This window comes from Cynara cardunculus, assembly GCF_001531365.2.
Source record: "Cynara cardunculus var. scolymus isolate 2C chromosome LG 2, CcrdV1, whole genome shotgun sequence".
NCBI classification, from domain to species: domain Eukaryota; kingdom Viridiplantae; phylum Streptophyta; class Magnoliopsida; order Asterales; family Asteraceae; genus Cynara; species Cynara cardunculus.
Genome location: NC_037529.1, coordinates 12,085,776 through 12,107,900, shown reverse-complemented (window position 1 = coordinate 12,107,900; position 22,125 = coordinate 12,085,776). Strand labels below are relative to the sequence as shown.

Sequence of the window (22,125 nt, the reverse complement as noted above, 5' to 3'; positions counted from 1 at the left end):
TGATTGAGAATAGTTCCGGTTCCAGTTCTCAATTTTTCGGAACAGTTACCCGCCGGGTATCCGGTATTTTTTAAAAAAAAATAATAATTATTTTTTAATACCAAATTTATATTAGGTTTACATCTTGAAAGCACGCCGTTATCTTCATTCTTCATCTAAATTCTTTATATAGAATGATTCGTATTTTTTCAAATTGTGTGTTCACTTGGATTCATAATATGTAATTGTTAAACTTTGAACATTTACTATTATAGTATGTAATCGTTAAACTTTGAACATTTTATATTAGTCTATTATGTTTGTAATCGTTAAACAATATTTGTAATTATTATTCTGTATAATTTGTATTCCTGCTTATTTATTTAGTGTTTTGACAATGTTTTATTTTTTATTTCTAAATAACAAAATTTTAATATTTTAGGAAGCGGGTACCCGGAACCGAAACCGGTTGCCGGCGGTTCCGGTTCCAAAAATTTAAGAACTGCTCTAACCGATTCCGGTTCCAAAAATTTAAGAACTGCTCTAACCGGTTCCGGTTCCAATATCTCAAGAACCGCCGATTCCGATTCCGATTAAAAAAAAAATGGATACCGGCCTATGTCACCCCTACGGCCTTGTTAGGCCATTCGCTTTTCCGTAATCAATCGATTTAGAAATACTGCACTTATTAATTAAGGACATGTACGTTACGCATAAGATGTTGTACATTTGCTATTGATGTGCTTATCTTTTAAAAGCTGATGGCTTTCTTATTTTCCAGTTTTAACCAATTGGCCCACGTTTCCTCTCTCTATCTCTCTCTTTCCACGCGCTGTGCCGACTCAGTTGGTGTACTCGCTGGAGTTCTCGACGATCCATCCCCGGTTATCTTCGCCACATCTCCGGTGACATTGATTCTTCTTCTTCTTCTTCTTCTTCTTCTTCTTCTTCGTATTCCATGTAAGTGGCTGTTCAAGAATTTGTTCAATTCGGTCGCATTGACTTTTATCATGTATATAGTATGTGCGTATGTGAAATTCTCTTTGTATATAATTTGGAGCTTGTTGCGTGTGGTTTTGATTTGTGTAATCCTAGAAATTGCAGTAACGAAGGTGTCTTTGCCTAATGATAAGATTATGTTATGCTTTTTTTTGTTAAATTTGCGTTATCTTGTTTGATTGTATGCGGATGAATGAGCTCGAAATTGGAATTTTAAGTTGACGTTTTCTTCACGTGCTTATAAAGTAAGTGCTGTTTGATGTGCTTGAAAGGAGCCATCAGTTAGGTTTAGATTTTGATACGTCACAACGATAAAAAATGTGTGGTGCTTGTGCATGTTACTATAGAACTGTTTGGTTGTACGGGATTAGAGTGACTTTTCAATGGAACTACTTTTTGAATTTGATTTTTGGTAATTATACAAAGTAATAGTAGCTGTATTTTTTGGATGTCTTTAGTTTTTCCTTTGTTTTCAATCAGTGGTCAGAGAAATTGTGGATGTTAAATGTTCTTTGAGCCTTGAGAAATGATGAAGAGAGTGACAAAGAAGGTTGGGAAATATGAGATTGGCCGAACTATTGGTGAAGGCACATTTGCAAAGGTCAAGTTTGCGAAAAACACAGAGACTGGTGAGGCTGTTGCTGTTAAGGTTTTGGCTAAAAGCAGAATACTGAAGCATAAAATGGTGGATCAGGTTTGGCCTTCACTTACAATTGTTCTCTCCAACATAAAACCTTACATACTGTATCCATGGATGCCTATGATAGATCTATTGGATCTTATTTCTCTTAGATAGTTCAAATTACCCCTTCTTTGTATTTGCAACTGTATTTTTACAATCTATTATGACCTTTTCGCTTGTCTGATAGTTTTGATCAGCACCATAACTCAAATCAGGGATGCAAACTAGTGCAACTGCTCTAAAGAGGTTGAATAAATGAAACACATAATTCAAACACGCAAGTAAAACAAATTTATGCAATAAATGCTCTTAAGTTTGATGAATAAAATGCAAGATTGAGACGCCCAAGAAAGATGCATAAGATGCCTATTATTAGTATTGTGCTGTTGATATGAAGCCACCAATAATATATTAGCAAGCATTACAGTTACGTAGGCAGTGAATTAGTGTCCTCTTACTGTCTTTGGAGAAGTTACAATACTTCTTTGATGGATACATCTGATTTTAAACCCAAACCATCTTCTAATTCAGGTGGATACCAACTTGTGTCTTCTACATTTCCTTGCGTCTAGTTATGTTAGACTAATTGATTTGAGCTTGTTTAAGCCTCATTATCAATCCTAATCAACTGCAATCTATCAGAGTTTTGATTAAAATGTTATTTCTATTTGCCAAATCAAATTGCAAAATGTATCTCTGAGAAATAAATCTGAGTGCACCAGTTTGGCAGTTATATATAGAATTGTTGGAACCGAAGAAGCCAGCTCCACAAAATCATGCTTGGTACTCTTGCCTTTCCAAGGGTGCAACTTTGTCAAGTAATTTAGCAGTTATTAAGTCTTTGCAGTTGGGGTTATGGCATATTGAGATTAGGTTGCAGAAACAAGTCTCTGAGGCAAGCTGCCAAGCTCTATTGAATTAAGGCTTTCTATATAACATGCATCAGTTAGCCACAACACACTCCATTATGCTTATCATGCCTCCAAACTAATTCTCAGTGCTATATCTTATTTTCTTATTAAGAATATGGGGTGGGCCTGGTGGTCAAGATAGCCTCCCTGCCTGGTATTAAGTTCAACTCTTGCCGCGAGATCCACGTCCTTTTGGGTCAAATAAGGAAAAATAGCTAAAAGCACATCCAATTATCTAGAAAAGGATCATATATTGACATCATGCAGACTCTTGGTAGATTTCAGTGTTGACCATGCACACTTATTGGTTGGACAAACGTGATGCTTCTTATTTTCTTTCCTCTTTATTTCAAGTTATGCTAGTAATTTATCTCTTATTTAAGTTGATTTGCAGATTAAAAGAGAGATCTCCATTATGAAGATAGTGAGACATCCTAATATCGTGAGATTGCATGAGGTATTGAATTCTATGATATATATTTGATTCCAAAATTTTCATTTATGTGCTTGCTACTGTGATATCTTAGCAGATGCCTACTTGATGCGAGCACTAAAATATTTTTCAATGATGTATGTCTTTCCTTCTGTTAGGTTTTATCGAGCCAAACCAAGATATATATAATACTGGAATTCGTCACCGGAGGAGAACTTTTTGACAGAATTGTAAGGTCTACTTTCAATAGAACACTGATACATATTTTCTCTTACATTATTTTAAATATTCTTTTGAGATGTGATCATCTATTTCGTTGAAAACTGTAATCAGAGAGAACTAGGACCGAGATATTAGAGAGAATTCTCTATTATATGATTAATTAGATAAATTCAAATTTACAAGAGGAGAGACACTATATATAAGACATAATTACACGGGAAACCCTAACCCTAAAGCCCACATTACCATAAACAGGTTACTTAATTAACACTCCCCATCAAGCTGGAGCATATATATTGATCATGCCCAGCTTGTTACAAAAAGATGTGATTCGGTTCCCTGGTAATGCTTTGGTGAAAACGTCGGCTAATTGATTGCTAGTTTTGACATGAGAGGTTGAAATAGATCCATCTTCAATCTTTTCCCGAGTGAAATGACAATCTATTTCAATATGCTTAGTTCTCTCGTGAAATACAGGATTGCTTGCAATATGGATAGCTGCCTCATTGTCACACCATAAATTTATCGGTTTAGATTGATTAAATCCAATCTCTCCCAATAGATTACGCAGCCATATCAACTCACAAGTAGTTTGAGCCATTGCACGGTATTCAGATTTAGCGCTTGATCTTGAACAACATTCTGCTTCTTGCTTTTCCAAGATACCAGATTCCCTCCCACAAAGACACAGTAGCCTGTTGTTGATCGTCTGGTTATAGGGTCTCCATCATAGTCTGCATCAGTAAACCCTTCTATGACATAATGACCATGGTTTTGGTACTTGATGCCATAACCAGGAGCTCCCTTCAGATATTTCAAAATATGGCAGACTGCATCCCAATGTGTAGTTCTTGGAGACGACATAAATTGACTCAATACACTTACCGGAAAGGCAATATCGGGACGCGTGATTGTCAGATAATTCAGCCGTCCCACAATTCTCCTATACTTCTCTGGGTTCTCAAGAGGATCCCCATCATCAGACTTCAGCTTTACATTCGGAACCATAGGAGCTTCACATGGTTTCGTGTCGATCATGCCAGAATCATGTAGAATGTAAAGGCAATATTTTCGTTGAGATAGGCAAATTCCTTTGTGATTCCGAGATATCTCAATACCCAAGAAATATTTCAGTGGACCACGGTCCTTAGTTTGAAATTGAGATGCGAGGAATTCTTTCAACTTTTTAATTCCATTCTCATCACTGCCTGTAATCACAATATCATCGACATAAATCACTAGCAGGATACATCCAGAATCAGATGAAGTAAAGAACATTGAGTGGTCATATGAGCTTCTTCGTAACCCAAATGTATTTACCACAGAACTGAACCGACCGAACCATGCACGAGGTGATTGCTTTAGGCCGTATAACGACTTCCGTAATTTACAGACCTTCCCAGACTCCCCCTAAGCAACAAACCCGGGGGGTTGCTCCATGTAGACTTCCTCTAGCAGATCGCCATGTAAGAAGGCGTTTTTCACATCTAATTGGTTAAGAGGCCAATTATAGGTAGCAGCTAGAGAGATGAAAAGCCGAATAGACGCCATCTTTGCAACAGGAGAAAAAGTCTCAGAATAATCCACTCCATAAGTTTGGGCATACCCCTTTGCAACCAAACGAGCTTTTAACCGTGCTATCGAGCCATTAGGATTAACTGTCACAGTAAACACCCACTTAAAGCCAATTGCTCTTTTGCCAGCAAGTAACTCTACCAAACCCCATGCGGTGTTATGATCAAGAGCATTGAGCTCATCAATCATAGCATCCCGCCATCCAGGATGAGTCAAAGCTTCTCCAACCGTAGATGGAATAGGTATAGAATCAAGGGTAGAGACCAAAGAACGAGATGACCTGGAGAGTTCATCATAAGAAACAAAGGAAGCAATAGGATACGTGCAGGAACGTTTACCTTTCCGGAGAGCAATAGAAGCGTCAAGATCAGGATCCTCATTTACTGGAGTGGGTATAGAAGCTTCAGGAGGTACATCTTTTGGGGATGGTGGATCTGCAGACTCAGATGATATTGGTGAAGACGGAGGAGGTCGTTCGTGCCTATTATATACATGAACAATGGGTGGTCTGGTGGCTTGAGTAGTGGACTCAGGAGTGGGTATGATATACATCAACAAGTCATCATCTTTCTCATTTAAAGGAGTTGGAGGGGAAATTGGGAAGAACGACTGGTTCTCATGGAAGGTAACATCCCGAGATACAATATARCRRTTAAGAKTGGGAGAGAARCAWCTGTAACCCTTTTGGAGACGAGAGTACCCAAGGAACACGCATTTCAGAGATTTGGGATCAAGCTTGGTGATAGTGGGGCGTGTGTCACGAACAAAGCATGTAACACCGAAGATCTTTGGCTCAATAGGGAATAATCGTTGTMYTKGGAACAAAACAGRGAATGGAGTTTCTCCATTCAGGACAACAKACGRCATTCTATTGATAAGAAARCAGGYTGTTGATAYCGCATCGGCCCAAAAAGRCTTAGGGACGGACATCTGAAACAGAAGTGCTCGGGCAACCTCAAGGAGGTGACGATTTTTTCGTTCGGCTACCCCATTTTGTGCTGGAGTATCAACACATGAGGACTTATGAAGGATACCATTTTGCAACATATAGGATTGAATTTGTTGGGATACATACTCTTTTGCATTGTCACTTCGTAAGGTTTTAATAGATGTTTGAAACTGAATTTGGATTTCAGAATGAAAGGAATGTAAATGATTAAACACTTCTGAACGGTTTTTCATGAAGTATAACCAAGTAGTTCGAGAATAATCATCTACAAACGTAACAAAATACTTAAAACCAGACTTTGACGTTACAGGACATGGGCCCTAGACATCAGAATGTACTAATTGAAATGGGGACGCAACCCTCTTATTGACTCTAGGACTTAAGTGAACACGTTGATGTTTGGCAAACTGACATGACTCACATTGTAAATACTGTAAATGGGAAAATTCARGACACAACTTCTTGARACTCTGTAAGGAAGGATGACCTAGTCGACAATGAACATCAAAAGGAGATGATGAACTGGAACTTGCCAAGGAATATGGTTTGGGTGGTTCAAATATGTATAGGCCATCCGACTCCCGTCCTCTACCAATAATCCTCTTCGTCTGCAAATCCTGAAAGACACAATGATCAAGAAAGAATGAGACACTACAATTCAAAGTGCGAGTAATTTTGCTCACAGACAGTAAGTTAAAAGAAAATTTTGGTAGGCTCAGGACTGAGGATAATGAGACAGATGGGGACAATTTAACAATGCCAGACCCAATTATTTGGGAGACAGATCCATCAGCTACTGTGACTTGAGCTGATGATGCATGTTTATTGAAATTTAGGAAAAGGTGGGAATTACCAGTCATATGGTCTGAGGCACCTGAATCAATGACCCATTTGGAGGAGGATGATACAAAGCATTTGCTAGAGTTACTTGTCTCAGCAAACATAGCAGTGGAAGCAACAGGGTGTTCATTTACCAGATGAGGTTCCTCTTTGTGTGTGTTCGTCATATTAATCAAATCAGAAACGAACACCCAAGGGACTGATTATCAAAGGAAACCAGACTAAACAGATAGCAATTAACAGAGTTTGACCAAACAGATGAGATCAGATCTGTTGCGACTAGATAACAGCAAAATTAGACCAAAAAGATGCCGGAAAACAAACCAGATGGGGATTCCGACCAGAACCCTAAAAGTCGAAGGTCGTCGGAGGCCGGAAAAGGGCTCACGCGCCGGCGCGTGGAGGTGTGACGGCAGCGGACTAGGGTTCCGGCAACGGCGGGGGGTTCCGGGATGAACAGTAACTCGATGTGAACAGTAACTCCGATGTGAACAGTACTCCGATGTGAACAGTAACGGCGATAAACCCTAGGCTCTGATACCATGTAATCAGAGAGAACTAGGACCGAGATATTAGAGAGAATTCTCTATTATATGATTAATCAGATAAATTCAAATTTACAAGAGGAGAGACACTATATATAGACATAATTACACGGGAAACCCTAACCCTAAATCCCATCGGGCTTGGACACATTACCATAAACAGGTTACTTAATTAACAAACCATTTCTTCCTCCCTTCCACACTAACCCCTCCCCCCTTCCTTATTGGCCATGCTGCATTTGGATGTCCTTGTAGAGTTTCAGGGAAAATATTTACTTAATTCATATCAAGTGATGTGTATGAATTTCCTCTTATAATTCTAATTTCATAAGCTATTGATTTATGCTAGACTTGCAGAGCGAACTTCAATGTGTATTAAATCTTCAGAAATAATCCTAATTTCATAAGTTATTGATTTGTGATAGACTACCAGAGCAAACTTCTTCATGAGTCCCCTCTTCCTGGAATCACCTAACAAAATATTTACCTAGACACCTGTTTTTGGAAAATGCTATAGTTGGATGCAGTGTGAAATAGGCTGCTAATCTGCTATGGCATACTGAGTATGCCATAAGTTGCTCATTTTAATCTAGTCTGGTTTGAAAAGTAAATGTGTATTTGTCGTACCAAAGAGATTCTTTCATGTAACTCCAAGAAAATTCTCATTTTGCCTTGTAAGGCCCAGTGAGATATTTGATAGAAAAGAAATGGATGAGTTTGATTTGAGTTTAGTTTTTTGAAGTATAATAATATCTATATACGAAAAATGCTCACGCACCCTCCTGACTTTTGGTGAGGTTTGAACCCTTAACCTCTTGGGAGGCTGGGATCTACCAGTAACCCGACCCTTTGGTAAGCAAGTTAGAATTTTTTAGAGAGGGGGATTAAAGAAAATAATATGAAGAAGAATAGAAGTGTCTATTCCCACAAGAATTAGCTGCCATGAGCGTAATAGTTAAATAAAGAGGGGGATTAAAGAAAATAATGTAAGAAGAATAGAAGTGTGTATCCCTGCAAGAATAAGGCATGAGCGTAATAGTTAAATAGTAGTCACTCTATCTCAAATGATGGACATTATGTTTATATATATAACAGCATAGGATCCTACAGAAAAGTAAGTTACTCCATGAAACCTAATTATTCCCTTGCTAAGTTAAATGACAGGCAATTAGATTAAACTTTTTGTAGCTAAGAACTACCAATATCGTCAAGATACTTGTCTAATTTTGTTAATTTCCTGATGACCTACTTAATCTTATGTAACAAATATCAGATTACTTCTACTAAATAGAAGGCAATGTTCTTATAACTATCTTAAACTATTTCCTACCTGATACATAATCCTATTTTGTTTGTATCTCCTACTAGTCTGGGATATTAAACTTTGTATTTCCCATGATTCCTTTCTTGCCATCTCCATTAACGGTGCAAAACCTGAATTGGAACAAATAATTTGCACAAGAACATATAAATGAAACAGAGAGCCTAAAATGACTTAACATACCACATGTACCGAAAACTTGGATAGTGTATGCAATTAAATTGTTCTTCTTCTTATTACACATGTGTCTTACTGTTTTCAGTTTGATGAATCCTAATGTGCTTAAGATATGCTAACATCTTTTACCACATTGTTATTAATTTCCATCCTGAATGCAAATTAATTTATGCAATATAGACAGGAAAACAAGATGATGCAGCAAAACTAAACTACCTTCTTGTCCCTTTCCCTGGTTGACAGGTTGACAAAGGAAAGCTATCAGAGAGAGAAGCTAGAGGATACTTTCAACAGCTTATTGATGCAGTTGCTCATTGTCATTCCAAGGGTGTCTACCATAGGGATTTAAAGGTGAGAAAGGAAGCTCTAAGTGGTGTTTGGTTATTGGGTTTTGGAGTAAAGGAATGGAATGATAGTAAAGTAGGGTTGTTTAGTTTGTGGGTTTGGGTATCTAAAGTTGGAATTATTTCCAATTCTTCGGGGATCATCCAAACTCATGGAGGGGGTTGGGTTTCAGGTCTGTTCCCATACTTGCCCATTTTAATTATTATTATATTTTATAATAATTATAATACTAATATATTATTATTAAAATTTAATTAATATTATTATTATCAGTAGTAATAATTCTGGTGGTAATAAAAATACTTTAATTACTATTTAACATATTATGATTATTTTTAGTAATAATAAAAAATATTATATTATTATTTATATATTATCATTAGTAGTAGTTATCTTAATAATAAATAAAAGTTATTACTATAATTTTTATTAGTAGTATCATTACTTCACCATCAATATTATTATTGGTGTTAATATTTTACTCTTCTTATTGTTAATAATTATTTACTATTATTGTTGTTAATAATATTTTACTATTATTATTACTAATATTATTACCTTGATGATAGAAATTGAAATCTACTGTGTTCCTATACCCAAAGATTAGCAAACTAAATACCAGGTGGAAAACCTAAACCCAACTCATAAACCAAACAACTGTTTTGAAATGATCATACGTTTTCCTGTTCCATCCTGTTATCAATCCTTCCCATAGTGATTCCAAGCAGCAAACAAAATGGCACCTTAAGATATGATTGGATCATTTAAGGTGGAATTTGGTCTTAAATGTTTTTTTGGTCTTCTAACCATGTTCTTCTAATATATAGCCTGAAAATCTCCTTCTTGATTCCGAAGAAAGGCTGAAGGTTTCTGATTTTGGACTCAGTGCACTACCACAAGAAGTAAGAATGATTATTTTCACCATTTTTTCACAGGCTTTGTAATTATTGCTTCTCTTGGCGCTGTTGTTTCTAAGTTAAACTATTTTGCAGGGTGTTGAACTTCTATATACAACTTGTGGAACCCCAAATTACATTGCACCAGAGGTACACCAACTTCAAAAAATCTCAACCATTTGATGGGAAAATGATCCCTCTACTTCCTTAGTTCAACTTCTGCACTAAATACTAAACGGAAATGAATTATGCACATGAAGTCAATCCAGTCAGATATCATTAGTTGCTTCATCTTTGTTGCTTTATTATATTTACAGCAGAATGTAAAACCCTTCTCTAGATTCACTATCATGGTCCAGTTGATATGACCTTTATCACTAAATTTTGCAAGTTCTTACTAATTGTCACTGCACATCAATTGGCCAGCAGAAAGTTACTGTATAATTACTACTCTGCAGCACTTAATGATAATCGATCTTCACCCAGGCATGATGCACCTTGATGAACTAGGGCAGATGTTAGTGTTACCTCTGGAGATATGGAGAATAGTCATAGAATCCCAAGGTTACAAGTTTTCAATATAAATAATAGTTAATTTGTTGTAAATGTCCATGTATAGGTGCCTAGAGAACAAGCTTTTGATTCATTGTGAGGTCAATATTGTAGGCAGGGAAAGGGATTGATGAGGATGCTAGTTATAGGACTAGAACAATGTCGATGAAGTAGCCATAGCAACTGATATGTCGTGTGACCTAGTGATGTACATCATCTTTGTTAAATTCTACATAACTTTAGGGATTAGTTCTTTAGGACGGAGTGAGATTGCTTATGGAGGAAATGCAAGGATTATGTTGGATTGAGTTCCTACTGGCATGCACATGGTTAGAAATAATGTTTACTGAAATGAGGTGGGATGATACCATCTGAGAAGCTAAGAACATCTGTTTGAGATGATGATATCCAACATAGACCTTTGACTGATGTAAATATAATGCTATAATTTAACGAGGAAGAATGTGTCTGCTTAGGTCCTAGCTTATTAGCAAAGTAGGTACATTGATTAAGCCATCTCTTTTCTCTCTATCTCAATCTCCCCTCCCCTCTCCTCCCATAATACCCTATCTGCCCGAGTAATGAGATGAGATATTCTACATCCCATGTCTACCATTTCAAAGTCCTGTCTTTTCTCAATTTAAAGGTGCTTGTTGGAGTTCAGATCGGCTGTGATCTTTTGCTGTGTTTAAAATTAATTTTTGGGTCAATGTCAAATTTCTGTGGAGGATTTTGCAGCTAAGTTCTGTGCTTTGACTAAGGTTCTTACCACTGTTTCCCTTCAGGTTTTAAGCAAGCGTGGATATGATGGTGCTGCTGCTGATATCTGGTCATGTGGAGTCATTCTCTATGTTCTATTAACTGGATATCTTCCGTTTGAGGAGTCAGATCTGCCAACTTTGTATAAAAAGGTTAACTGCCAGGACTTCTATTTACATGTATATCAAATGATTGTTTATTTGATACAATGAAGACTCATAATTATTCTGAATTAATGCACAGGTTAGTGCGGCCGAGTTTTCATATCCGTTTTGGTTCCCTTCTGGTGCAAAGTCATTAATAGACAAGATACTGGATCCCAACCCTGAAACTGTGAGCATCTGTTTTAAATTGTGAAGTTGCAGATATAATTACCAAGATCTGATGATGAGTTACTAAATGGAAAATTATTCAAACTTACAAAATTGGAAGCCCTGTTCCAAAGGGGCTGAACGAATTCCTAATTGGAATTATGGGATCCTTTTGTTGGATGCTTGAACTATCACTGTTTTTAATGTTATCTGATTTTTTAATCAGCTTATCAACTCTGTGGAATAATAAAGTTGATTCGACTATAACTGTAAGGGTTCGAATCTTGCCAAACAAACCAACAAACAATCCCATTGGTCCCAAAATACCGGAATCCAAATGCAAGCTCAACCATAAACAACAAATGTGGAATATTTGGTCTAGCAACAAGTATATGGCCATCCAAGCATAACATACCAACCACAAGCTAAATCCAAGGTAATATAACCATAAAGTAACAAATGTAGTAAACTCAAGGTAATCAAGACATGAGATTTATTGTGGTTCCACTACCTCATGGTAGTGTACGTCTGCCGGGAGAGAGACCACTTGTAGTAATATACCAAAGAGAGCACAAAACAACTCACAAGAGATGATGATCACCAAAACTAGTAGAAAATCCTGATGGAGTAAGTACTCCCTTTTCTCTAGCTATGGAAGAACGCGTATGTTTTTCTTCTCAAAGCTTTAAAAAACTGAAAACAAAGGCTTCTATATGGCAAATATGAGCTAGGGGTCAGGGGCCAAAATGGGTGAAAAACACCAAATCTGCCAAAGAAATTCGACTAAAACAGGACCCCAGGTGGACAATGCGACCTGGGCTATGCGATGTGGCCAGGTCGCAGACAATGTGCCACAATCGCTATGTACCAAATGTTCAGGTGGCTACACGATCCACCTACTCAACCCCCTGCATCGTGGACCACAATCGTGAGATCTGTACTGTTTTTTTTTTTTTTTTTTTGGGGGGGGGGGGGTTGGCCACGTGATCTGTGATATGCGATCCTGTCTAGCTTTCCCAGATTGCTTAGAGCTTTTTGCCCCAGTTCTTGTTTTGTGCGGCATCCAAGATTAACAATATCCATGTAAGTTGCAGTACTTGATTGAAATGCCACATCCTGTTATACTTTTTCTCAACCCCCAAGTCTAAAATGAAAACTTGGTTGTAAAACAGAAACTGGCAGCCATGGGTTATTCACATTTGATGCAATATGCCACCACCACCATCACCAACATTGTCACTACTCTGTCCCAAGAAACAATCCCACTTTATAATTTTTCGTCCTGTCAAAAGAGTCCTATCTGAGCATTTATTAGGAAACGTGTTATGTTACAAGATTTATGCTTGATTTTAAAAGAGTCCCATCTGAGCATTTGACATTAGGAAACGTATTATGTTACAAGATTTATGCTTGATTTTCAAAGATCAGATAAAGAGCCATTTTGTTAATAATTGTCCATAAAAACTCTCTAATTTCTTTCTAGATTTTAGAGTGGACTCCTTTTTGGAATGGAATGAGCATCATTTTAGTTTCCTCAAGTTCTAATAGATTTCAATGATGCTAAATAGCGTCAAAGGTGTGCCATACTTCTTCCTGTTCTAGTTGCTGAAACATCTTTAGGCTCCACCTTCGTATGTCATAATCTACTCAAAGTTGGCAAAAATATTAACAAAATTGGCTAGTTCTTTGGCTTGTGCCTTTTATCCCTTTTAAGTTTTAACTTATTACTTGTTTTCGAAAAAATTACGACACTGTACAGTATCATGCTGGATTGCTAACTTGAAGATTCTTTCATGTAGCGTTTACGAATTGATGGGATACAGGAGCATCCATGGTTCAAAATGAACTACGAATCAATCAGCCAGGGAGAAGATGGTGATGTGAGTTTGGATGATGTCCGTGCAGTTTTTGATGACATTGAGGTTGGACCTTGTCTTTTTTTTTTTTTTTTTGATTTCCTTCCCAATATTACTCATGGAGACTCAAATAAATAGACTGCAGGCTCATTGGTGTGCCTTCTTGTATTATGATCTGAAACTATTTGGCAGTTGAATATTTATTTGGTGGTGTTATGAATTTGTAGGATCAATATGTGACGGAACAATCTAAGGAGAAAATTAGCCCTTTAACAATGAATGCATTTGAGATGATCACCCTCTCTCAAGGACTGAACCTTTCTGCCTTATTTGATAGACGTCAGGTATCTTTATACTTTCTACTTGCTGTTATATATCCAATTGGACCCCAAAAGGTTTTGACTTGCATATCATAATATAAATTCTTTCTACATCCATGCAAATTATGACAATCTCCACTTTGAGATGTCCTGAATACTGACCTCATTTCTCTTTGTGTTAGTAATTGTGGAGCTAAAAGTATCTATTGGTTATTTACACACGTAAATCACATTACAAAACAATTGTGGCATTGATTTTGGTTTACAGGATATACTTCTATTTGAAATGTATGAGTTATATTATAACAAGCACCCTATTTTGTCATGATGGAGAAGCATATTGATATTAGAGTTTGCCTAATAGTCAGAACACTTGTTAATATGTATTTAAGGTTCATTGTTGCAGTTAACATAGGATGGGGGGATTTTAGTGTAAAAAAATAAATAAAATTCACTTTATGTGGATGATGAAGGATAGGTAGTTACGGTGCACCGAGCCCTTGATGATTACCAAAAAGCCCCCTTCCATTTTTTTTGAACGCCTGTTCCATATTGAGTTGTGCCTTGGCAATATGGCATGGCAGCACCTTCATATCATGCAAAGGCCTTGATCTTAGGAAGGTATGTGAGAATGCAATTTATTAAGTCCAGGTGAGGTTTGCCCTATTTTAGTTTTTGATTATCTTATGCATAGACAATATGACCATTTTGGACTATGCAACACACCCACCGATTCGTTTTACCTATGCTAGAAGAAAGCCCAAAAGGAGAAGGGACAGGGGCCACAGGAGGTTTGAAATAAGATTTAGAGTTGGTTTGTCTGGAATTGCATAATAAAGGATTTATTCCTTGAGGGCAAATTAGGGAGTTTCTGCTATTTTCTGTTTCATATGCATGGGAGGGGTGTGGAGTTGGGTATGCAGATCATTATCCTCTTTTTCTTGTGGGAGAAACTAGCCTCTCGAAAAGCTAGGGTCTCTCACTATGGTTAATTGAAGCATCCGACCCTTCCAGTTTAGTTCTTCCTGTTTTAATTTTTTGATATTGTTCTCTGCAGAGTGCAGACTACAAGGCTTAAGTTGTTTCTTTCTGAAACAGTTAATAATTTATTTACTGAACTTAAGAAAAGCTAACATGAATGATGTAACTAACTTGCATATGCAATTGATATGTATTATGGTTCTCACATCAGTTAGAACCTCTTGATTAGTTGTCATGAGTATGATCAGTGATTTGTGTGTCCTGCTCTTTTATTCAGTTGCTCAAAGTAAACTTGTATATTATCTACTTTTAGTTGGTAAATGTAAATGAAATGTTTGGTCATTTCCTGTGACAGGATCATGTAAAGCGACAAACCCGTTTTGTTTCCCGCAAGCCTGCTAGAGATATACTTTCAGCCATTACATCGGTTGCAGAATTATTGGGTTTCAAGGTCAATAGACGTGGCTACAAGGTACATCTGAACTCCATATATGAGATTATTCATTGTTTTTCAGTCTTATTCTGGATATATCCCACTCGGAAGTAAGGATGGACACAGAAGTCTAGCCCTAGGAGTAGAGTGACTGTTTCTATGAAGACTCTGGCTTATGACTCAAGTGTTGAAAAGATTTGAATCTTTTTAAAAGCTTTGAAGATTCTGAGAGGATTTTGAAGAGCTAGATTCCAGTGATGGTGCATTTCTAACTACCAAGCGAAGAGCCCTCTCTCTAGCTATCCTAGGGCAATGCTAACCTATCTGTCGGCTCTCAAGCCCACCCCTCCCACCCTTCTACAGTCTACACCCCCCTTTGTAGTAGATACTAGTCCCTACAGATAAACCGGGCCATTTACTTCTAGCCCACAAAAAGTTGAGTTGTTACGCTTTTACAGACAAGACTCGAGGGAGCGTCCGTGAATAATGCTGGACAATTTGCTGTTGTTTTGGAGGTAAATTTCTAAATTCCACATCTCTTGGTATTTGTTTTGCTTTGCCCAAGGCATGATCTTCTCATTTTTGTTGGATGAGTTCTAATTCCAATCCAAAACCAATCTATGACAATTTAGACTTATTCAGTTTTACCCGTTTTCTGTTGGAAAGTAGCTTACAAACACCATATGCTATTCTTCATTATTGTATCTTAGCAAGTGTAGGCAAATTACCATACCCGTGTTTTTTTTTTAATTCCTGCCATTGTGACCGTAATTTTGTGTGATTGTTGATCCTAACACATTGAACTTGTTGATCAAGGTCTTTGAAGTTGTGCCATCACTTTTCATGATCGATGTTCGAAAGGCTGCCGGAGATACTCTCGAATACCATAAGGCAAGAAACTTGAACCATTTTCTTACTTTGAGTAAACTCTTTACACAACTACACAAGTGTTTGTGTGTTAGTCAAATGTTCTATTACCATTTGGTTTTGAAACAAAAGTAAATTTTGTGGACTAATATCAATTGGTAATTTCATGATAACAAGGTAATTTGCTATTAAACATGAGGTGTCCTAAAAAAGTCGGGCCCCATGAACTATTATTCTTTTTGAAGTATTTATTATAAGGTAAATACTCACGCACACTCCTTAGCAAATCGAACCCTTGACCTCCCGAGAGACTTGGCTCTACCGATTACTGTTAACCTGTTGGACCAATGACCCTTTGGTTTCATGAACGCTTGTTAGTGACTTGATACATGATATATATTTTTGTTGTTGGTGACAGTTCTACAAGGATTTTTGTGCTAAACTGGACCACATCATATGGAAACCAAGAGAAGGCCTGCCAAACTCTGCTCTGCACAGAACGATGACGTGCTGACCCGAGTATGGGAAATGAGTGCAGTAGTGTCGTTGCTCATGTTCAGGTGTAGGCCGTGATTGTACAGCAGGCTAAGGCTAATATATACGTACATGTAGATATAGATACATATACTACTACTACTACTACTACTACTAGGTTTTACAGTGAGTGAGATCCATCTACTATGGCATGTCCTCTTGCTAATAAAGGTAAAACAAACATAAGATAACTAGAAAGTACTTATCATTAATAATAAATTGGAGCCTGGAAAACTATTGATTTTGGCAAAATTTTGTATTTTCTTAGTTTTAGTTGAGCCTTGCCTAAATTTAGAAATTTAAGATGTTAAGCAGAAAGTTGAAAAGCCTTTAATTTAATTTAAGAATAGTTCAAACATCTTTATATATCCATTTGCTTAATAATGCCCTTTTGTTTAAGCGATGGTTTGACCTGTGATTATTGTACTTCATGTAAATAATTTTAAGGGTCGTCCATGAAACCTTGAGAAGATTAGGATCAGTTTGTATTCTACATGCAAAATTTTATCAGTTGGTGTTGTATTTTTGAGTGTTTGCATATGTTGGATTAGTTTTTTTGAGACTGCTTGTGAATGCAAGACAAAAATTATCCAAATCATCATACAAACAGTTCCATCCTTCTAACTCTCGACTTTTTTTTGCGCAATTCGGTTCTTTTCTTTGTGGGTGTTAATCGTTTCACTTTCTAAGAAGAAAGTCAATATATATGTATGTATGTATATATGTATGTATGTATTTATTAAAAGAATAATCAAATAACTTTAAGGTGACATCATTAAAATATCGAGTATTTGATAGGGCAAATTTTTGGCTTTTGTGATATTTGAATCTGGAAACCAAACCAAACCAAAATGTGTCTTTCAATTTGAGCTTTTGCCAATGTGTTGGTTTAGGAAGAGAGAAGTATATAACAGAGGTTTTAAATAATTCAGAATTTAACACATAACGTTGAAACATAGTGGCTACAAGACCAAGTCTCTATACTATGATACCAATAACATGTCGGTTAGATATGATGGATTTGGTTAAGTGCCTTATTTCGATATGGATGATGGTTTCAAAGTATCCTACATTATATATGACTTGACTCGTGACTTATAGGAATTTGGATTTAGGGTTGGGTTTCAGTGAGAAAAGGACTTTATAGTGAGAAGCGTATGAAGGTGGATGCATATTAGGAGGATATACACGGAGACGAGATGCACCGGATCAATCCCCGTATCAAGCGTAATCCATAAGTGGGCATGAGATTAGAAGTGATTAAAGGTTCAAATCTCTTTTTAAGTTTCTCACCGTAATTTCCCTTCTCTATCATTTGCCTTTGGAATAGTCACCCTTATCTAATTATTGTTACATGATGTGTGCTTTGTTATGGAAGTTAAACTCTTGCGGCATACGTCCTTACAAGTCTTGCAAATTCTCATTGGAAAAGAAAACATAGAATTCAAAATTCCTTAAATCCCATACCATTATACGAGCATACTACTAGTAAGTATAATATATATAAATGGTAGGGGGACCTTTTCAGGACTCATTAAACCATGAGATCTTTGAAACTAGCGCATCATGTACTATTCAAAGTTCAAAATGTTGTATGGCGTAACGTGGTGGAGATGTCAAACATCAAGTCTTGCACACAACCTTGAGGATGTAACGTTTTTCAAGGCTTGACATAAGATGGTAAATTTGTATGTATGTATGTATATATATATATAGGTGGAGGTTCAAACGATAACCCCTGTGATTTACATGAATGCGAGAACAACCTAATAACCTCAAATTTTTTTAATTAATAAATTAACTTATATTATATATAAATAATTTAATAAGGGGAGTAACGTAATTAAGTAATTTTTATAATTTTTATTTTATTTCAATTTCATAATTATCCCTTTTGTTGACCACGTCTCCACGTTTTCCTCTGGTTAGTTTTCTTATCTAACCTTCTTCTCCAGATCGTTCATGATAGTCGACTTTCTTAATACCTTTTCTTCATATCGTTAGTATCCATATTTTTGTCGATCTAGAATGGACGACTTGAAACCCATATCACATGATTATCACACCCATAGCACATGATTATCACACCCATATCACATGATTATCACACCATATCACACAAAAGCGTTTTCGTTGTGATAAATGTTTGATTGTCTAATCCTAACCTATCGAAACCATCCGAAATCGTTGTGATAATGTCTAACCTAATCCAATGAAACCATGATCAAGTCGAGTTCTATTGATATCACATGATTATCACACCCATATCATATGATTATCACACTCATATCACACAAAATCGTTTTCGTTGTGATAAATGTKTGATTRTCTAATCCTAACCTATCGAAACCATCCGAAATCGTTGTGATAATGTCTAACCTAACCCATTGAAACCATAATCAAGTCGAGTGATATTGATATCACATGATTATCACACTCATATCACACAAAATCGTTTAATTGATTTCGTCAGTAATTCGTTGTGATAAATGTGTGATAAACTAATTAGATAAGACGTTATRACTTCTTTGTTGDTCTYHTTGAATTYTTAACCGATATATTAGATAAGGATAATCAATATTAATCATGTGATCGTGTTAAAATATTTTATGATATCATTTCCATTATTACCCTTTTAATTTTTAATTTTTTTGAATCTTTTTAAATTTCAATTTTAATTTAAAAAATCTTTTAATTTTATTTTTTATCACAATATGAGGTTAATAGGTTGTTCTCGCGTTCTCGTAAATCACAGGGGTTCTCGTTTGAACCCTTCCCTATATATATATATATATATATATATACATACATACATACATACATACATATGTTTTCTATATATTGTTTAATCAGATAATGTTATTATAAAATTTACGTTCATATTAGAAGAAGAGAAATTATATAGATTATTATAAAAAAATAGTTTTTGAATGAATATTTAAAATTATAATTTTACAACATTTTAATCGTGAGTCCATGATGTTTTTGATTTTGTCACTGGTACTATTTCATATGATTTTTTCCATCCATGCTTAAAATTTAATGTAGTGATTGATATATATTTGTTTCACAATGTGCTTGTTTGACATGTACTCGATTCACCATGTGCACCTTTTTCGCTCGTTTGTGAAAAAAAAATATACACAATTTTTTTTTCCACATTATGAATTGAATATATATAAAACAAAGACAATCCGAAACAAATATATGTTAATCAATATTTCCCGTCCTAAAATAAGTGTCTACATTACAATTTTAGCTTGTCCCAAAATAAATGTTCACTTTGAAAAATAAATGTCTACTATCAAATTCTATTTTTAATTATGTGATGAAAGCAATTTCTCTCTATATAATTAAGGGTTTTATTGTCTTTTTATTAATTAAAAAGTATTATAATGACATTCTTAAAATTATGTGTTTTTCAATTGTGAACATTTATTTTGTAATGGATGATATACATTAAAATACTGTACTTCGAGGGAAAAAAATCACGTGAAATAAAATTTTAAAGTAAAAGTTTCTCACGTGGCTCACAAAATTTGGAATTCTCAAATGAATAAACCCCGTAAATGATATTACATAATACATATAAATTAGATTTTACTTTTAAAAAAAAGAAAAATGACATAAAGTAAAAAATGCCCCATATTTAACTAGGTTTTTTTTAACGGTTGTTAAAAAATGGGATCAAATCGAAACACTTTTCGGGGTGTTTGAGATTACTTATAAAAACAATTTATTGACTTATTCCGGTATGATATCGGTAATAAACATTTTTGAGTGTTTGGATAAACAACTTATACCGGTGCCAAACCGGTAATAAGAAGTTTTTGAAGAAGTTAAATTCTTCTGACTTATAATAAGTTGATAAGTACTTTTGTAAAGAAGCATAAGTTGTTTCAAATAAGCAATCCCAAATACCCTCTTATAAACCATGATAATGATCTTGTATTTAAAAAGACAAAATAATATTACGCCTACCCAAATTTGTAGTTTACACAAAATACCATAATGCATTTTTTAAACAAAGTTAAATAATTTAATAGAACTTAAGAATCAAAACTCATAATTAATGAACAAGTAACTATCAAATACATGTATAGGGGTTGTTTGTTTACCTCTTAATAGTTTCATTAATAGACAATCTCTGAATCGTTAAGAGGTGAATCTTGTTTGGTAAAAGAAAAAGTCTGACTCTTAATGGTTCTAAAACTCTTTGAATGATTTTGTATCTTAGGTCTCCCTTAACCATTCAGCGCTCTAATTCTATTGTAAACAATTACCGAACAATTATGTTTCACTTTGCACTATATCATGAGAGTCTCTTAATCATTTTGACCACTTAATTATTTTACATTAAATTATTCAGCAACTACTATACAATCCTATATTAATACTATGAATGATTCAACAATGAATACCGATAATAATATCATATAAAAGAACGTTGTTTTGTACTCTTAAATATACTGAAATCCACATGTGGTTTTCGCCAATTTTTATGCAACCGTTAGTATCGGTAACCGGTATGAGGAGGGCAAGATGCATAAAACACGTGGCCGAATGTCAGGAATCCACGTAGCCATATAACATGCCTTTCTTGTTTCTCGGTCAAACATAAAAATCGGAATAGTTTCACTGGACACCCTATACTTTTTGTTTGTTTACAAAAGACCCCCACAAAAAAAAAATTCCCTTCATTTCAATCCAAATATGAATTAGCTCTAGATTTAGAACTTCAAAACCAAAAGGGAATTCCCTTTAGATTTTAATGTATTCATCAAATATTATTTAAAGACCAAATGCAGACAAAAAAAAATGTGAACACATATGACCATGAAAACAAAAAGATAAATTTTAGAAGATGAAAATTGATAAAAAGATTAAAGTAGAGGGGGTTTAGTGGAATTTGTCGACTATCATTAGAAAGAGCAACAAAATCGCAGTGGCCAGTGTCCTTATACACTGCTTCAGGTGTAAATGGGGAGAAACTTTTTGTCTCGATGAATGAATGCATCGATAATATATGATCGCACTATCTGTAATCAATCTCTGTAAGGAGAAAACAGAGCGGCTGTTGATCGCTAACAAGACGAGGTTTGTTCGCTGTTCTTCATTCTCGTTTGATTTATTTTGTTACGGAATCAAGCGATTGGAATTTGATGTAATGTTATTAGTTCGAATGCTTCGTTTTTGTTTCTAATTTGGTTCGTTTTTTATTTTAGGGATTTATGATGCATAATTTTGAATTTGTAAATAATATGCTTGAATTTTGGTTGTTTGGTGATAGGATCATGTCTAATTGATGTTGATTTCTGGTTTTCTACTATGAATTCTAATGTTCTTTAATTTCTATTTCTAATTAATTCAATCTTGATGTTTTACTGATTCATGATGGGTATGTGTGGCATGCAATATTTACTTATCATTTGGATTCATTTATATATGTTGCTAAAAAAAGCATTTGGTATGAAATATAATTAAGTTAAATTTATACCTCTCTTGGTAAGGGGTTGTTCATGTATATATCCAGGTATTGAATTATGGATATAACATTTTGTGCCATACAGCCTTTACATGTCTGAATTATGAATATCTGTTTGAGCGTTGCATGCATCTTTTCTATTCTTCTGATTTG

The 22,125-nt window shown here is 35.4% G+C and overlaps 1 protein-coding gene across 4 annotated transcripts; it reads left to right on the top strand.

Moving 5' to 3' along the window:
- Positions 1-789: 789 nt before the first annotated feature.
- Positions 790-16,749, top strand: LOC112505254 (CBL-interacting serine/threonine-protein kinase 24). 4 transcript variants are annotated; one of them, XM_025109188.1, is made up of 15 exons: positions 790-918; positions 1,456-1,672; positions 2,966-3,028; positions 3,163-3,234; positions 8,877-8,984; positions 9,806-9,880; positions 9,971-10,024; positions 11,212-11,337; positions 11,429-11,518; positions 13,296-13,418; positions 13,580-13,696; positions 15,009-15,125; positions 15,545-15,601; positions 15,903-15,977; positions 16,372-16,749. In XM_025109188.1, exons 2-15 carry the CDS (start codon positions 1,505-1,507, stop codon positions 16,465-16,467), a joined length of 1,341 nt encoding a protein of 446 aa, XP_024964956.1. In that variant the 5' UTR covers positions 790-918; positions 1,456-1,504; the 3' UTR covers positions 16,468-16,749. The 4 variants fall into 4 exon arrangements, with proteins under 4 accessions (XP_024964956.1, XP_024964961.1, XP_024964966.1 ...); XM_025109193.1 differs by having other exon boundaries at positions 790-939; positions 1,459-1,672; XM_025109198.1 differs by lacking the exon at positions 11,429-11,518.
- The last annotated feature ends 5,376 nt before the right edge of the window (positions 16,750-22,125 follow it).